The sequence below is a fragment of the Aptenodytes forsteri genome, unplaced genomic scaffold (genome assembly GCF_000699145.1).
Source record: "Aptenodytes forsteri isolate BGI_AS27 unplaced genomic scaffold, ASM69914v1 Scaffold336, whole genome shotgun sequence".
Lineage (NCBI taxonomy): Eukaryota > Metazoa > Chordata > Aves > Sphenisciformes > Spheniscidae > Aptenodytes > Aptenodytes forsteri.
Window position 1 is genome coordinate 3,373,479 of NW_008794911.1, and position 17,574 is coordinate 3,391,052.

General features: G+C 37.1%; 1 protein-coding gene across 1 annotated transcript in view; it reads left to right on the forward strand.

The window, feature by feature from the left end:
* ARHGAP21 (Rho GTPase activating protein 21) overlaps positions 1 to 17,574 on the forward strand; it is a 76,045-nt gene that overhangs the window by 53,953 nt on the left and 4,518 nt on the right. The window contains exons 8-23 of the mRNA XM_019471003.1: positions 4,846 to 5,004; positions 5,158 to 5,260; positions 5,351 to 5,387; positions 6,142 to 6,267; positions 7,298 to 7,582; positions 8,665 to 8,729; positions 8,813 to 8,961; positions 10,473 to 10,615; positions 10,710 to 10,865; positions 10,973 to 11,051; positions 11,525 to 11,598; positions 11,684 to 11,773; positions 13,742 to 13,867; positions 14,065 to 14,106; positions 14,433 to 14,538; positions 16,324 to 16,355. Coding sequence (XP_019326548.1) covers positions 4,846 to 5,004; positions 5,158 to 5,260; positions 5,351 to 5,387; positions 6,142 to 6,267; positions 7,298 to 7,582; positions 8,665 to 8,729; positions 8,813 to 8,961; positions 10,473 to 10,615; positions 10,710 to 10,865; positions 10,973 to 11,051; positions 11,525 to 11,598; positions 11,684 to 11,773; positions 13,742 to 13,867; positions 14,065 to 14,106; positions 14,433 to 14,538; positions 16,324 to 16,355 — 1,772 coding nt within the window. The remainder of the gene's footprint in view (positions 1 to 4,845; positions 5,005 to 5,157; positions 5,261 to 5,350; positions 5,388 to 6,141; positions 6,268 to 7,297; positions 7,583 to 8,664; positions 8,730 to 8,812; positions 8,962 to 10,472; positions 10,616 to 10,709; positions 10,866 to 10,972; positions 11,052 to 11,524; positions 11,599 to 11,683; positions 11,774 to 13,741; positions 13,868 to 14,064; positions 14,107 to 14,432; positions 14,539 to 16,323; positions 16,356 to 17,574) is intronic.

Here is a 17,574-nt window from a genome sequence, read left to right on the forward strand (position 1 = left end):
CATGGTTTAGTGGGCATGGTGGTGTTGGGTTGATGGTTGGACTCGATGATCTTAAAGGTCTTTTCCAACCTTAATGATTCTATGATTCACATTGTTTAAATTCAAATGCCTAATTAGTGTTTTAAATGGTAATGTGGTCTGCAATACACTTACTAAATAATACAATTCCTTCTTACAGTCTTTTGAGGTGTTGAGATACTGCTTGCAAGTCTGCCATGTCCAAAGGGGAATAAAAGTGAAAGATGACTTTAGCCTTGGGAAGCTAGTTTTTTCCAGTCACTTTCTATTATCAGTGAAGAAAGTTTTGGCAATCTGAATCCCCAGGGGTTGGTGGGAGAAATCACCTTTCTCTGTTAATGATAGCCCGAGCATCCCTGATGGTTAGCCTCTCTGGGCTTAAAGTTAGTCTGTGAATTTGCTCTCCATGTTTATGTGTTATGATTCAGTTAACTAAACCATTTCCTTAAAAAAACAAAACAAAACAAAAAAAACCCTAACAAAAACAAACAAAACCCAGAATCGTAACCAATTTGGATACACAGGAAACTCTTAAGACAGCTCCAGTGCAGCTCAACCCATACATGTCCATCTGACCCAATGAAATGCATCTTAAGGTGCTGAGAGAGTTGGCTGATGTCATTGCAGAGATACTGTCTATCATCTTTGAAGGATCATGAGGACTTGGGGAGGTCCCCATTAACTGGAAAAAAGCAAATTGTGCACCCATCTTGAAAAAGGATAAGAAGGACAATCCAGGGAAGGCAGTCAATTGGCCTTATCTCAGTCCTTAGGCAAATTACGGAGTTGGTCCTCTTGGAACTTATTTCTGAGCACATGAAGGAGAAGGTGATTGGGAATAGCTAGTGTGGAATTACCAAGAGTAAATAGTGCTTGACCAACGTGATTGCCTTTTATAGTGAGGTGACTAGATCTGTGAATGAGAGGAGAACACAAGGATGTCACCAACCTTGGCTTTAGCAAGGCTTTTGACCTTTTCTGCGACACCATCCTTGTGCCATAGTCTAGATAGGTGTACTGCTGGGTACGTAGGAAAACTGGATCGTCAGGTATAAAGGGTAGTCGCTAAGGGTTCATATTCTACCTGGAGACTGGTTACAAGTGGCTTTCTTCAGGGTCCCTCTTGTTTAATATCTTTATCAGTGACCTAGAGAGGAGATGGAATATGCTCATCAAGTTTACAGACAACACCAAACTAGGGGGTGCAGTCAATATGCACGAAGGCATATTCGGAAGGACTTAGCCTAGAGGGATGATCTGATAGGAACCTCTTGAAATTCAAGGACAAATGCTAAGTCCTGCTCCTAGATTAGGCTAACCTCCTGCAGTGGTACTGGCACCTTGATGGTGATGAAAACTAACACCATACTGTTCTGCATCAATAAGAGCACAGCCAGGATATTGAGGGAAGAGATCATTCCCCTCTGTTTGGCACTTGTTGGACAAAAGCCCTGAGCAATGTGGTCTGAATTCAGTGCTAACCCTGCTCAGAGGAGGAAGTTGGGCTAGGGCACCTTCCAAGGTTTGCTCCCACCTGAACAATTCTGTGATTCATTTAAATTATATTTAAGGTTCTCAAAATGTGCCCCCTTTTGTGTTCAAGTGTTCAGGTTGTTACTTTCAAACCTTCATGTGTGATCCTGAAGGACTGTTCCAGGAGATTCAGGTATAAACAAAGACATCAAATATATTAATCATGATAAAATTGTATTGTAGCAGCATAGTAGGGTATGATACAGATCTGTGCTTATTTTTTTTCAGTGATTTTTTTTTTTGGTGTTCATTCCTTTGAATCTTTGGAAAATTGGTTAATACTTGTTCCTTAGTTCCTCATCCACAGAGTGGGGATAGTATGTCCTCTTTGTCGTGCTTTCTCACCCATGTAATCCTCGGTTTTGAAATCTCTGGATCTGCCTCTGAGCCCATTCAGTGTAAATTTGTGTCTTGGCAGAATCAGAAAGTTCGTATTTTTCCAGATCACTTACATTGTGTACAGATGCTCCCTCTCTTTGTAGGTCCTTGATCTCCAGCTGCACTGCAATACGAATGTACTTTGATACATGAATTTCTCTCTGCTTTAGCTAGCAAATCAGTTAATGCAAGTTAACTGTAGTTGGAGCTGTGTTGCCTGTTTATTACAAGTTTTCAGTGTCTTACCCCCTATAAATGTTTTTGCATTGAAAGGCTCTTCCTGAAAATGGCTAGTTGCAATTGTTGACCAGTTGCATGCTCATGTCAAACAGAGGTGACAAGTGGCATCTTCCCCTTTGCCAGAGATGCTCTGTCACCATGCTGGCGCACTTTCCGATGGCTTGTCTCTTGGGTCGTTTCATAGGCAATAGTGCAGAATAAATTGTGTTTGTATCCTTCTTTCAAATGAAAAATAAAACTTCAGGTAGTCCTGGAGTCTTTGACCTTTTTGTTACAAATATTTAAAGGGACACTGGTAATCTGGGAGATGACAAACTGAAAGAGAATTATTTTGTGTGGTTTCTCCTCTGGCTTGTTTGTTCTGTGCACTTCACCGCGTTTCGGACACAGTCGTTTTCATTGATTGGTGAGCTGAACACATCCTTTTGCATGCTGTGCGAGGAGTTTTGGGGTGCAAATACACCGATTAATCAAGGAAACTGAAAAGGGAGACAAATACTGCAAGTGCTGAAGAGGAAAGTCAAAATACAAGGGATATATATCCTTGTTTGGGTGTTGTGTTTGGGTTTTGTTTTTTATTGGACAGCAGCTGTGGAGTTTGCCAGTGCATTAAATTAGTAGGCAGTAACTCATATGGTGTACATCATGGTTTGCTGTATAATCACTTTACAGTAGGTAAAAGCTTGCCATTAGCTGACCTTCAACCTCTTCAGGGATTGAACAGAGTTATTTCCCTCCTGTACCAATGTCATTTGCAATTTCTTTAAAGTTTGCCTATTTCTAAAACCACTTTAATTTTGATTCATTGGGGGATAAGATCCACTGTGAAGTAATAATAATTTGAATAATTATTGTTGCTTTCAAGGACTTAGAAACTGTTTTTTCCTCGGATGAATTCTTGGGTTTAAGTGTTGTGGGAAATTGTGTAGCGGTTGTAGGGGTGCCTAACACTTTCGTATTCAGAGCTTGTACAGATTTATTTCAAGTACTAGCATTTTTGTAACTTTTGGGAGTAGAGACTGTGGCACTTTGAGTTAAGACTGTAACATAAGTAACTTAAAGCTGAGCACTTCCAGTTTGCATGCTACAAACTAATTAATTGTTCAGTGGGTGGTTATATTCCTCAGTCAAGGTTAGCGTCATCCTCTCAGGGTTTGCTGCAGGGAAACTGAGCAAATGAAAAAAGGCAATAGGACAGTGAGCTGTTGTAGTTTTGAAATGGAAGTGTAACTGAGGTTCTTCCCATCTCCTAGTTGCTCTAGAGAAGAGGTCTGTAAATGCTTCTAATTTATTGCTGTGGATGCAAGTAAAACTTAGGAATTTTTTAAATTGTAGTATCACAGTTTTGCTGTGAATTCTTTTGCTTTCCCTTTTTATTAATGTTTCTAGTTTGCAGCTAGTTTTTTGGGGGGTGTACATTTTAAACATATAACTTAAAAAATTATTATATTTTCCACTCCAGACAATTTAGAGGGGTGTTATTGCAAAACCTTCCTGTACTTTAATTGCTTATTGCCTTGTTTTAAATTTACATTGCCGAATTTTGATGGTTCAAGTGCTGCCTTAACAGAACTGTTAGTGACTGTTGGAAAAGCACAATGCAGCACACGCAGTTGTGTTCACACAAAGCAAAGAATAAACCTCTGTCTGTGAATGTTCATTGATTTCAATAGGCTTTTCAGTAGCTCTGCGTATTACAATTCTTAGCACCTATAATACATTCATATTCATTACGGCAGTACAGTTCAGCCCCTGCTTGTGACTTGATTTTTTTTTTTTTCCCCCCATCCCCTCTTCTACTGGAGCATGAAGTAGAATTATTTTTCTAGTCCTTGTAATGTGTTCTAGAAGATGTTACGGCTCTTTTCTCAGAATGATTGAAAATGCATCTTTTGGCTTCTTCCATCTTGTAAGAAACATGTTAAATACTAGAAATACTTAAAGCTTTTTGGAATCTTTCATGATGACCCTTGTGGCTATTGAGACTGTGACGTGCTGGGCATGTATGGCATGCAATCGATTGTATGAACAATTAGTGGAAGAACTAATTGGTATGTAGTAGTGCCATCTTTTAAAAATATGAATACTTGCTTCTTTATTTGAATGTATGGAGGAGGGGGGGGATTGGTTCTTTGGATGCTGGAAATCTGTTTAAAATGCTTTTTTGTTTGCTTGTAACTTGGCTTTATTATTTGAACACTCGTTTAAACCAAATGGTTTTCGGTAGTCTGAATGCCCATATTTTATTGTAGGAAATCATGCTTATCTCTCGAGTTTAGACTTACTGATGTAATAAGTGTGTTTTTCACTTATGCACATAAACAAAAATAGTCTACTTCAAAATAATATTAAGAGTTCAGCAAATAATTCCTGTTTCATTCACTCACAGCAAAATCTATAATCGGGTATGATGTTCTTTGCCCTTATCTCTCATGTACAATTAACATTCTCACGAAATGAAACAGGCTTCTCTTTCTTAAAAACAAACAAACAAACAAACAAAAAGAAGTACATTTGACAGTGTGAATTAATTGGACCCTTATATTTGTTTGAAAGACTTCATGTTTTAAGATACTTAATCTGATATCCCAATAATGAGAAGTTCGGACAGCTATTTAGTTTGAGCATTTGCTTAATGCATTTAATATGTTAATATATGACACGTTACCTTTGTAGATGAACCGACTAGTCCTAGTATTGACCATGATATTGCACACATTCCTGCTTCTGCTGTTATTTCTGCATCTGCTTCTCAAGCACCAGCTATAACAACTGTTCCTCCCAGTCCCACATCTCCAATCCCTTTAATTCGGCGGCAGCTTTCACATGATCATGGTGAGTGCTGATTTCATTTCTTTTCTCATGCAACTTGTTCCTTTTACACTCTAGAGAACAGGAGTGAAAATTGTACGCTCTTTATTGCTTGAAATAAATCGCAAAAACGTGATTCAGGTTCTTACATACTCGAAAATTTCCATTTGTTTGTAGAATCCATCCGGCCTAGTGTCCTGGATAGCCAGCCTGCTGCAAAAACTGAGAGATCAAAGTCATATGATGAAGGACTGGATGACTACAGAGAAGAAGGAAAATCGTAAGTTCATGAAAAATATCAGTAAATTTGGAGATCTATTTTTTTAAAGTGTATAAAATCTCATTTTAACATTTGTTTTTCTCCCAACAGATCCATTAAGCATGTATCTAGTTTAAAGGGGATTAAGGTAGGTATATATGTATATAACAACTCCTAAGAATTAAACATACTACTGTGACAAGTTGTATGAATTATACAACTCAATTATACAAAGTGATGTGTTAAACACAGACATGAAGTTTGTTGGAATTGCCAGTCATGAAATTGTTCTTAATTTTGATTGATTTTGATTTAAATCCATTCTAATGTTTTTCCCCAATTGGTGCTGTATGCATCGCATAAGTAAACATGGTCTCTTTTTTCCTAGGCTCATCACATGGAGTTGTATGAATTATACAACTCAATTATACAAAGTGATGTGTTAAACACAGACATGAAGTTTGTTGGAATTGCCAGTCATGAAATTGTTCTTAATTTTGATTGATTTTGATTTAAATCCATTCTAATGTTTTTCCCCAATTGGTGCTGTATGCATCGCATAAGTAAACATGGTCTCTTTTTTCCTAGGCTCATCACATGGTCCTTGATTTTTTCATTTTCCTCAGCTTCTGTAAACAGAGCATATCTATGGCGTGCTTTTGTAAAAACTTACTAATGAGAGTCTAAGACTCCTGCAGTTTCTCAAAGTATTCTTGGGATGTGTAAGGTCGCTATTGTTGTATGGAAACTTTAGAAATTATGTTTTCCTGGGGGATATTCTTAGGGGCTTTTTGCTGAATGAGCTGTCAGCTTTTAAAGAGAGAAACATCTTGAATGTAGGGATTGTAGAGAAACGTGTTTAGAAGTACACTGTGGGGTTCTTTCTGTGATGTTTTCTTTAGGTCCCAGACAGCCAGAAATCTTCAGAAGACTCTGGTTCCCGAAAAGATTCTTCTTCAGAGGTCTTTGGTGATGCCTCCAAGGAAGGATGGCTCCATTTTCGTCAGCTTGTTACAGACAAGGGAAAGGTACCTGTCATGTTTGGTTTTTAACCTAGCACAAATACTAAGCTGGTGGAAACCTAAGATAAGAACCTTAAAGCTTTCCTGTTTTGCTCTTTTTAATTAAAATTTTTGGGATATGAGCATCAATAAGACTGACAAAATTTTAGACCTGTTAGAACATGGACTTTAGCGAATTCCTCAGCTTCTTTTACAGACTGCTTTCTGAACTGTCTTCTGAACTGATAGGATGAGAGGAAATGGCCTCAAGTTGTGCCAGGGGAAGTTTAGATTGGATATTAGGAAAAATTTCTTCACTGAAAGGGTTATCACAAGCTGGAACAGGCTGCCCAGGGAAGTGGTTGAGTCACCATCCCTGGAAGTATTTAAAAGATGTGCTTGGGGACATGGTTTAGTGGTGGACTTGGCAGTGTTACATTTATGGTTGGACTCAGTGACCTTAAGGGTCTCTTCCAACCTAAATGATTCTGATTCTGATTTTACATTTCAAAGCATCTGTGAAGTAAACTCATTTCTAATGACTAATTAAGTAGTAAGAATCAGTTCCTTGACAATTGTAGTTTGAAAAAAGCTGTCGTTTTTGTGAATGTTGTGGAGTTGAGTTCAGATTAACCTTCTGTGCAAGTGTAGACTAACACTTAAAGAAAATTGGGAGTCTGGAATTGCAGTGGTGTGTAAATGTGAGTCTGACTTGAATGAAGCTTAAAAGGCATGGGCAAGAGTCCACTAAATATTTTTTTCCTATATTTGTATTAATGCCTCTGTGAAATTCTAGTCACATTCTGTTTCTTGGTACTGTCACATGTGAACACACACTTAATGGGTGATGAGGGAGGGCAGGCTATTGAGCAATTCACTCCTCTAATGGAGAGCAATTAGTGTACTTTTGTGTAGTATTACCACAGGTCATTCTTAAGAATGCTATAGGTCGGTGGTTGGTCTTTCTTTTAAAAAAATTCTGGAGGTAGTTTTTTTTAATCCAGAAACACTCATCGTAACAAATAAGCAAACTAACATATCAGTTGATGTTTTTCAGCGAGTTGGTGGGAGCATTCGGCCATGGAAGCAATTATATGTTGTTCTTCGAGGTCATTCACTTTATTTGTACAAGGATAAAAAGGAACAAGTGACACCGTCTGAAGAAGAACAACCTATAAGCATCAATGCTTGTTTGATAGACATCTCATACTGTGAAACCAAGAGGAAAAATGTATTTAGACTCACCACATCAGACTGCGAGTATCTGTTTCAAGCTGAGGACAGAGATAATATGTTAGCATGGATTAAAGCAATACAAGACAACAGCAACTTAAATGATGAGGTAATCGTATAATATATAATGCAGAAGCCATAGTTCTTGTCTTTTAATTAAAAATTGATTGTCTTTTCTTGTAATTAATACTTCAACAAAATAAATCATTTGCCATTAAACAATAGACCAAAATGTGTACGGGAACATACAGGAAAATGAGCTGAAAGGCAAGGTAACTGAGTAAACAAATTGAGTTAAAAAAAGTCTGACATAATGAGAGAGCAGACTTTTGAAATAAATTAATGTCGTTGCTGATTTGATTAACGATACATGTTACATTAAGCTGATCTGTCAAAAATCCCTAGTCTTTTAAAAAAGATAATTGCAGTATGAGAACCAGTGTGTTCTGTCTTCAGACTTGCATTGCAAAGTGGTGTGTGCAGTAGTACAGTCTGAGTTTCTTGGTAGTTAAAAAGTGAAACTTTGGAGGATGCCTGTTTCTCTCATTAAGTGTTGATGTTTCTATGAATTAAATGTTAATGCTAATTACAAAAGGCAAACGTATACTATTGTACATAACATAACAGTATCTGTCCCAATATTGTCCTCAGTGCATTTTCATTTCAGTGATGAGCAACAGAGAATATTTTTGTGTCTGTGGTCATGCACATCTCAGATCTGAAATACTTATGCAAAGGAAATGGATTAATAAACATTATTAGACAGATGGATAAAACCACATTTGAGTTCATGGCTGTTTCAGCTGTATGTGTAGTAGTAATTAGTTATATAAGTACTGTGTGCACATAGGATTGGCTTTTTCAGAGTACTAGGTTGTGTTGACTCGCATGTTTTCTATTTAAACTTACTTTCAGTTTAACAGGATTTAGTCAGATTGTATTGCTTTGAAAAAAGTCTAAATAGCAGCATTTAATTTGTAATTACTTCCTTGAGATTTCCTCATGGTTTTTAAATGTTCTTTCCGTATTGTTCCAAAGGACTGCTTGTTAGATTTTTACTTTTTTAACTGTACTAAAATGTTAATTTTTCATATGCAGTCTGTTGACGGGAAGAGTTAATTGTATTCTTAAAGTAAAAAATACTTGTTGTATTTTATAAGATTGTAAAGTAGATATCAATTCATTTTATAGGACACTGGTGTCACTAGTAGAGATCTAATTAGTCGAAGGATTAAGGAATACAGTACAATGATGAGGTAAGTGAATTATATGCTGCCAGTAGTTTTTGTAGACTTCTTATCTAGCTTCTTTTTACTGAAGGTAATATATCGTGTTTCAGTTCTTCAAGCAGCAAAACAGAGCCATCTCCCAAAACACCTCGCCAGAGTCTAAGTATCAGACAGACTCTGCTTGGAACTAAAGCAGAACAGAGGACCCAGAGTCCACATTCTCCTAAGGATGAATCTGAAAGGAAGCTTCTCACTAAAGGTCTGTATGTTTTGTGTATTTCTTTAGTTCCTTATAGCCCCAGTGTGAGGGCATTGAGGTGCCTTTCTCAGGTTTTTCGAACTCATGAATATACAGATGCAAACCAGGTATTAACCAGGGTTTTTTTAAGCTGCAGATATAATCACTCATTTCTGGTAACTACTTCATTTAGATGTTATCTTAGATGTACTTCAGGTCTTCTCAGATCCCTGAAGCTTTTTATTCCAGTCCTCTCTCAAAAGGGTTTTGGGTTTTTTTCCTACAGCTCGATGTAGTGTTAACAGTAATAAAATATAGGTGTTACGCTTCTTGTGACCAAAATTTTGCCAAGCTTTGGAAATAATTTTGTATGTAATTCATACTTTTGTCTCCAGCTGACTTAGAAATAACAAGGTAAATTAATGTTTCAAATACGCTGTTAAGAAGCCAAAGTTTTCCACTGAAGTGTTTTAGAAGTAGAGAACTTTTTTTTTGTCTTAATCTTTAAAATACAGGAGTGAATTTTTTTTCCAGAACAAAATTAATGCCTGCTGAGTTCTAAAAAAGTCCGATGAGCTGGCACTGCAAACTTAAATCAGTAACTGAACTCCATGAAATAATGTCACAAGCTACTTTTTTTTTTTCAGAATGTGTAAATGTATGGTATTTCTGATCAGACTGTGCTTGTAAGGATGTTGCATACAAATTCAGGCAACTGGCTGAGCAATCACTTTTGATCAACTACTTTTGAACAATTCAGTCTTGAATTTAAGCTGTGAGTGAACTCTGTTTTATGTTACCAACAAAAGTCCCTTTGCTCCTGCTATGCTACAGATTATGTAAATAAATTGCAGTTGTGAAGTAAATGTCAAATCTGCTGAAAGAATATTTCCAGAAATACTTGAATAAGAAAGGAGTACTGTTGTATTAGGCGACTTGCAGTACAGGATAAATGGGCATTGTAATTTGCTACATGAATTGTATAGAGGAGGTAAACAGAGCAACTGAACTTTTTATCTGACTTTTGGATAGATAATACTTTTAAGTGTTTGAGTCCTGTTTGGAATGATTTAGGAGTGACTAAAATCTGGTAATTTTTGAAAGAGTGAGTAGGTCTGCACAGGTGTGAGCATGGCTGTATAGTTTCATACGTATTTTGTGCAGCACTGTTTTCAGCAGAGACTTAATCTTGTTTTCCTAAATGTAGATTTTAATTTTTTAAAATGCAATTTATGTACCGTTAGTCTTAGAATGATGAAATTCCACAGTACCATTCAGCTACCTGCTTTTCTAAATCTGGGGTGTGAGTATGTTCATATGTATCTTTTGAATCACAGAAGAGTAAAAGAAGGTATGTTTAAGACACTCGTGTAGTGAGTTATTGCGGGAAGCCGGGCCAGTAAAAGAGGTAAAAATGCAGTAGGTGTCACTTGATCTTTGCAAATCTGTTACCTATATTCACAGTAGTTTTTGTGACTTAAATGCTCTTATTTTTCTTGTTTCCTTGTTTGCATTATACTAACAACAAAAAGATGAGACAAGCCCACCAAAAGACAAGGGGACGTGGAGAAAAGGCATTCCAAGCATTATGAGGAAGACATTTGAAAAGAAGCCATCTGCTGTAGGAACATTTGGTGTTAGACTAGATGACTGCCCCCCAGCTCATACCAACAAAGTATGGAAGGACGATTTTTCTTTCCGTTGTGATTTTAAAATAGTTTTTGTATGAATTACTTTAAAATGTATATATAAACTTTCTTTTTCTTCAGTATATTCCACTGATTGTTGATATATGCTGCAAACTGGTTGAAGAAAGAGGTCTTGAGTACACAGGCATTTACAGAGTTCCTGGAAATAATGCTGCCATCTCAAGTATGCAAGAAGAGCTCAACAAAGGAATGACTGACATTGATGTTCATGATGATGTAAGTCTTTGATCACACTATTTCTAAGTTGAACTCCCAAAAACTTCTGCTTGTGTTGTGATTATAGAAATATAAAGCATGTCTGTCCTTTTCTTCTAAATGCGTAGAAATGGCGAGACTTGAATGTGATAAGCAGTTTGCTGAAATCCTTCTTCAGAAAGCTCCCAGAACCCCTTTTTACCAATGGTAAGTTGTTTGTTACGATTTTGTCTTTAGGAATTACTCTTGAACAGTTGTCTTACATCTTTCAGATGATTTGAGAGAAAATCCAGTGAAATCATCCTAACTCTGTAATAAATGCCCTCTTTCTTCCTTTAAGAGCAGGGAGTCATGGTGATCATAGAGCTTAAGAATGAGAGCTGTAAATAGAATTTCTCTGATGGTGAAGGAATTACGAATTTGCAAAAAAACTGAGTAAAATTTGCAATTTTACTATTGCAATAGTGTATGAAAGCTGGTTTTTTTTCCCCACTGCCATCTTCTTACATTAAATACAATATAATAGGCTAATTTATGACTTCCGAAGGTCATTCATATATATTTATATATTACCTGTATTCACGGGGGTGGGAGGGTGGGGCTGGGCAGTGAGGGTGTATATACATAGTATACATATATAAACTAATATATATGATTGATTTCTGCTTTTTTTTTAACAGACAAATATGCAGATTTTATAGATGCCAATAGAAAAGAAGATCCTGTTGAACGTCTGAAAACACTGAAGAGACTGGTAAGCTGAAATCAGGTGTGTTGTAGGTGCACTACAAAATTAGTGTTAAAAGTTTAATGTTCTGAATAGTGATTGTTTGTTTCAGATTCATGATCTACCTGAGCATCATTATGAGACTCTCAAGTTTCTTTCTGCACACCTGAAGACAGTAGCAGAGAACTCGGAAAAGAACAAGGTATCGGAAACAAAAGTATAATGTATTTTGGTTTGTTTCATTCATAAAGTACAGTTTTTGTGCAGGATTATTTCTATTAAGGTGATAATTTATTATTGTAGATAAAAATAAGACCTTTACTATGTTAAGAAGATTTTTGGATTAGACTAAGGACTCCTGCAAAATATGCACCTGTTTAGTGTGAATTAGGTTTATTCAAACTGGTATTAATTCTTGTGGGAATAACTGCTTATATCCTAAATTTATCCCAAGTCTGTAAATTTCATATAATCCCATCTAGATGCCAATAGAGTGTGCCTGGGCAGGGCACAGGTGAATGTCTGTGGCCTGAATGAACCTGTTGACAGAGGCTGTCACACCAGCTTTGTGTGAACCCTGGCTTCCTGGACACTTGAGTAATTTTTAAGACTAGGACTTGCTGTAATTACTTAAATGTTTGATGACCCCATAGATGCTGGTTTGACTGGCTTTAAGAAAGAAAATTCATGATGTAAAGGGTGGTAGTTCACCACTACAGGGTCTTAGTCCACCACTAAGAATAGCTTTTTGTCGTTTCTATGGGGTGGGGAAGAGTTAGTTTGCATTAAGTGCTTCTGTGCATGCTATAATCCTATGGTAAATGCAAATAATAGTATCCCCTTTTTTTACCCCTCAGGGAGGGGTAGCTGAATGCAAAGCTGTGCACAATACGGGTGTACTTATGGATGCTTACCTCAGGGCAGGTAACATGGTGGCTTGTTACTTGGCTACCAATGTGCAGGGTACAGGAAAAAAATTGATGTGATTTATGCTATATAGAGCAACCTATGGCCAATCTTAAATCATTTAAAAGATCAGAAAATTACTCTGTTCAAATGAATATGGTAGGTTCCAACATCAGTTCTGCAAATAATACCTTGTGATTAAATACGGGGAAAAAAAAAAGTGTGTGTATATAAAAAAAAAATTTACAAATTACAACCAAGGAAATGATAGTAAATGTCATTTTTAAGGGCAACGCCTAAAGTAAACCATTATTTATCATTTTACAGTTTTGGTGTGCTGTATAAATGTTGTTTAAATAATGTTAATGTTATAGAATATATAAAGCTAGATGAGTGAGGTGATACTATAATTGTATGACTTGTCAAAGGCCACAGTTCAAGTCAAAGTGAGCATTAGGGGCTTGTGTCATTATGTTTGCAACTTCCTTCTCGTAAGCACAAGGACTTTGCCTCCTATATATTACTGGTCTATTCTATGTCACAACAGTAAACTATAAGTCAGAGAAGTAAGCAAAAATAGTAGGTAAGTATTCTGCTGCTACTTTCTTGGAATTATTTGTCAGAGATGTAACATTAAAATAAATTAAGTGGATGATTAATGTTGTGACATGATCAGATAACTCTGAGTCTGTCTCATGAATAGATGTGTTGGGTCTATGATGTTCATTGCTGCCGCCTCCTCCAAAGTAGTTGCAAATTGAATGAGCTCTTTGTCAGTAGGCATAATACAGTATTTGATTACCAGCTTAATTTTTTCATGTGTCATGTAAACATTTTCAGGAAAAAAAAAGGGAACTACCAATGCCTTTTTTTTAAAAAAAAAAAAAATTGTTAAGAAGTTAAAACATTAGTGTTTCTAAACAAAAAAAAGTCTTTATGGGAAGAAAAAAAAAAATCCCCCTGAAAGCGTAAAGAATGTATCTGAGTTCCTGAGTTTTCTGTGCTTGTGGAGCTATTTACCTGCAATGGGTTAAGGAAGGTTGAATTCTGAACTGCAGAAATGTTGGATGCATTTATTGTAGCTGTGTATAGGAGAGTTTTCATGTAGTGTAACATCCTACCTGAGTTAGTAATGTGTTTTTAAAAACCTTTTCTTTGTTTAAAATGGTTCTCAGATATTAATAGTGTTATATTAATGTACTCAGCCCATATTATTGTATTTTCTCATTATAAATGCATGATGTGGAAATATTTCATTTCTTAGATGGAGCCAAGAAACCTGGCAATAGTATTTGGTCCAACACTCGTGAGGACATCTGATGATAACATGACACACATGGTTACGCACATGCCAGACCAATATAAAATTGTAGAAACGCTCATCCAAAAAGTAAGTGAATGCATTTCATTATTTAAAAAATAAGATCATACACAGATCAACCAGCTTTTCTCTTATTGGTCCAGTTTGAGTCTGGTATTTATCCTTCGAATTCCAGGATACCGTTTTTAGTAATGTCCATGTTTGATTGTCCCACATTTGGGTTTTGTTTCCTGTGGGGTTTTCACCTTTTTTATTTTAAATTGTAGCATGACTGGTTTTTCACAGAAGATGATGCTGAAGAACCTCTTGTAAGTATTGTGTCATAAATATTTGTGTTCTAATTATATTAGTTTAGAATCTGCTTCTGCTGCCTCTAGAATGTCTATATATTTCTTATTACATCACTGTATCGTTTGCTCTTCAGAAGCACCTTTTTAGCTCTCCAGTCCTTGCAGTAATGAATTAAAAAAAAAAAGCCATGCATTTGTTTTAAAAGCATAAAGCAAAATGGGAAAATAAGAACACATGAGGAAAGTGTGTCCTTAGGTGAATAATGCAATTTTCTAAATGCTGCTGAATCATAATGAACTATTTGTGAAACGATGATGAAGAGATCTTTGTTTATTAACTATAGACAACAGTTCAGGAGGAAAACACTGTAGAATCTCAGCCAGTGCCAAACATAGATCATTTACTCACCAACATTGGAAGAACGGGAGTATCTCCTGGAGACATATCAGGTAACTCTTGCCCGGACAGTGTTAGTCCGTAGGCTAGAATAACCTACTCTGTGAACTCACTGTAACTCTCTCTTCCTATTTTCTTTTACTAATAAACTGTTTTTCTCTTTTGCAAAAGATCATTAACACTTCTTAAAGACTTGAATTGTTGATAATCATGCATGATATAATTTGGAAAACTTTGTTGTCTAACAGAAATATAATCATTAAAAGATGAGGCTTGCACATACTATTTTATTTATTCACAGTAATCCATGCAATCATCATCGTGAGGTGAAGCAGATACGCTGCTGTAAAGTGGTTTGTTGTGATGGCAGAAAGACTGATCTTCAGTGGTGTTCTAATATTGCTCCTTCCCAACGTTAGGAATGCAAAAAATTGAGTTATGTTTTCTTGTCAAGTGATGGACACTTTAAGTATGTTGCAGTATGTCTATACTAAAGCTGATTTCCTTCTGTTTATAAATGCCATCCTCTTTTGTGGCTAAGGACAAGCATTGCAGGCTCTTTTTTGGTGACTTTTTCCCCTCTCCCTTCACTATACTATTGCACTAACCCAGCATGTTGTATCCCACAAATGTTATCCCTTCGTCTCTAGCTTTTGTTTCAGTTTTCAAAGGGTTGTTCAGCACTTACTGAAACAGTCACTTTATACTGATGTTGTAACAGGCGAAGTGGGAGGAGTCTATCACACGGTGATGTCATTAGTGGATTCTGTGATGTCACTGATGGACAGCTGGAACTGTAGGAAGAAGGAGGACTGTTGCCCACACTGTAGCTGCCTTGTCTGCAGAAACCCCCGTTTCTTGTAAATGGAAAAAAAAAAGTTGATCTGTGCTGTAAATTTTCTTTCAAGAGTATTTTAAACAGATCAATGCTACTTTTTAAAAGTTTTTCTGCTGTTTCTTGTTATCTCTGAAGCAGACCCTGAGGAGGAATAGCATGGTACGGTCTACCAGTCTTTCTAGTCATAAAGCATTAGCCATGTGTCAAAAAGGGGTGTGGCAGGGGGCTCAGCTCTTTCTTCCTAGGGACAAAGTCCCTAAAGCTGGAACACATCCAAGTTCATATTTTTTAGTCATTGTGCTAGCCCCTTCCTACCCCCTTTGTAATTGTATAATCTTGGGTTTTGCGAGACAGTAAAACTATGGTGTCCATTTTTCATTTCATAATAGCGCTTGTTATAGAGAAGTACAAAACTGGTAGCTGCTGAAATCTAGCCGATTTAAAAATAAAATTTTATCTATACATAGTCAGAGGTGGAGAGAGATGTATAATTGGGGTTTTACACACAAAATATGACTTAATTCCTTTAAAACCTCACAAAAAGAATATGACTACATGAACCATGATTTGTACCTAGGGCAGCCAACAGTAGTAAGACATTCAATTTTGCTTTGTGTATCCTGAATCTCAGGAGAGTACACAGTACGATCCTGAAAAGGTCTCTCAGCTGCGGTTTTGCAGGGGCTGTATAATTAAAACATCGAATAAACATTAGTATTTCTGTTTTTTATTTAGAAGAACAGGGCTCCTTTGCCATTCCTATCATTGAGCTGGTTCTGCCTACAATTCACAGCATCCTTTCATGGCGGTGGCTTTCTGTGGTGCAGCTTGCATCTTTGTGAGCTCTGACTATTCACTCTGTTCTGGTTTTTATTTGCTTCACATTTTGTTCTGTGCTTGTCTTTTTCCATAAGTCCAGCATTGTCTGTAGCAACAATGAAAAAATTGCACAGAACTGAGCAGAATTGTTTTTTGTTTTTTTTTTTTAATTTTTCCACAGATTCAGCTACTAGTGACTCAGCAAAATCTAAGGTAAATCTTTTTGTGAAATGATGTAGTTATAAGCTTCTGAAATCTGTTAGATATTTGCTTGCTTTATTAAAATGCTTATATGCAGATGTACTATAGAGCTTATGTAGAATTTTTTTAATAAGTGGTAATATTGTTTTCTCATCAAATAATTTTAAAGTGTTACATTGGAAAAGTATCACTTGTTTGCAGTTAGCTGCATCTGCCAAAGCAGTCAGCTGCACACATAAACAGCTTTGTTCCAAATTCTTGTAATGGTGAGTGCTTACCTCCTTTTTGCATCTCATTTAGTAGAGGTAAATGTATATAGTATGTTGCCTATTATTGTTGGCATACTACTTACTCCCAGACAGTATTTGTGCTTCCCTATTTCACTGAGAAAAGTATGCATAGAATTTAGCCTTTTCTTCCTCAGAAGGTAGTAGCTCCTCCTCTTATAGGAAGCCAAAGGTTGTGGTTAAAGGCTGCTATGCAAAATCTCCCTAGGAAGTATTGCTGTGCTTGGGAGGACAGCCTAGTAGATACAGGGAATAAGACTGGAATGTGGGCGATTGTTCTGTCCTCAGTTTAACACCAGAGTTCTCATCTGACCCATGGACAAATCTTTCAGTCTCTTAGGCTGTCGTTCAATAGTTGCTAGCACTGGGTGATATGGCAGCATGCAGCTGACCTCAGTCAGCTGTGAGTGCACGATACAGCTTTATGCTGGTGTGCATTCTAGGTGTATCACCGATGCCCCCCTTTGAGCTGAGAAGACAGGACTTAATGCATCCTCCTCATTCATTGTTGAGATGCCAGCCCAGCTGCTTTGTGAGGATGTTTGGTGGCTCAGCCACTGCCTCAAAAGAGCCCAACTTCCAGGACACCATGTCACATTGCCTGTGCCAGGACAGTGTGCTGTTTGCAGGTTGCCTCTTGCTGACCACCACCTGCGAGCAGCACAGAGCAACAGCGTCAGTCAGGCCATGGTCTTGGGCCTGCGAGCAGCAGTGCAGGATGCGTGCAGATTGCCTGGGCCAGGAGCCTGCTTACTGCTCAGCCAGCCCTGCTTGCAGCAAGACATGTTCCAAGTGGACCTCCAGCTGGCTGTATTGCTTGATATCCTTCTTGGTGAGAAGGGCATGTATCTGTTCCCAACCCATAGAAAAAAATGGGCAGAGCTCACCCATCCTTTATGGGGACAGTAGCTAATGCAAGAGTGCCATTTGAGTAGTGAGAAGAA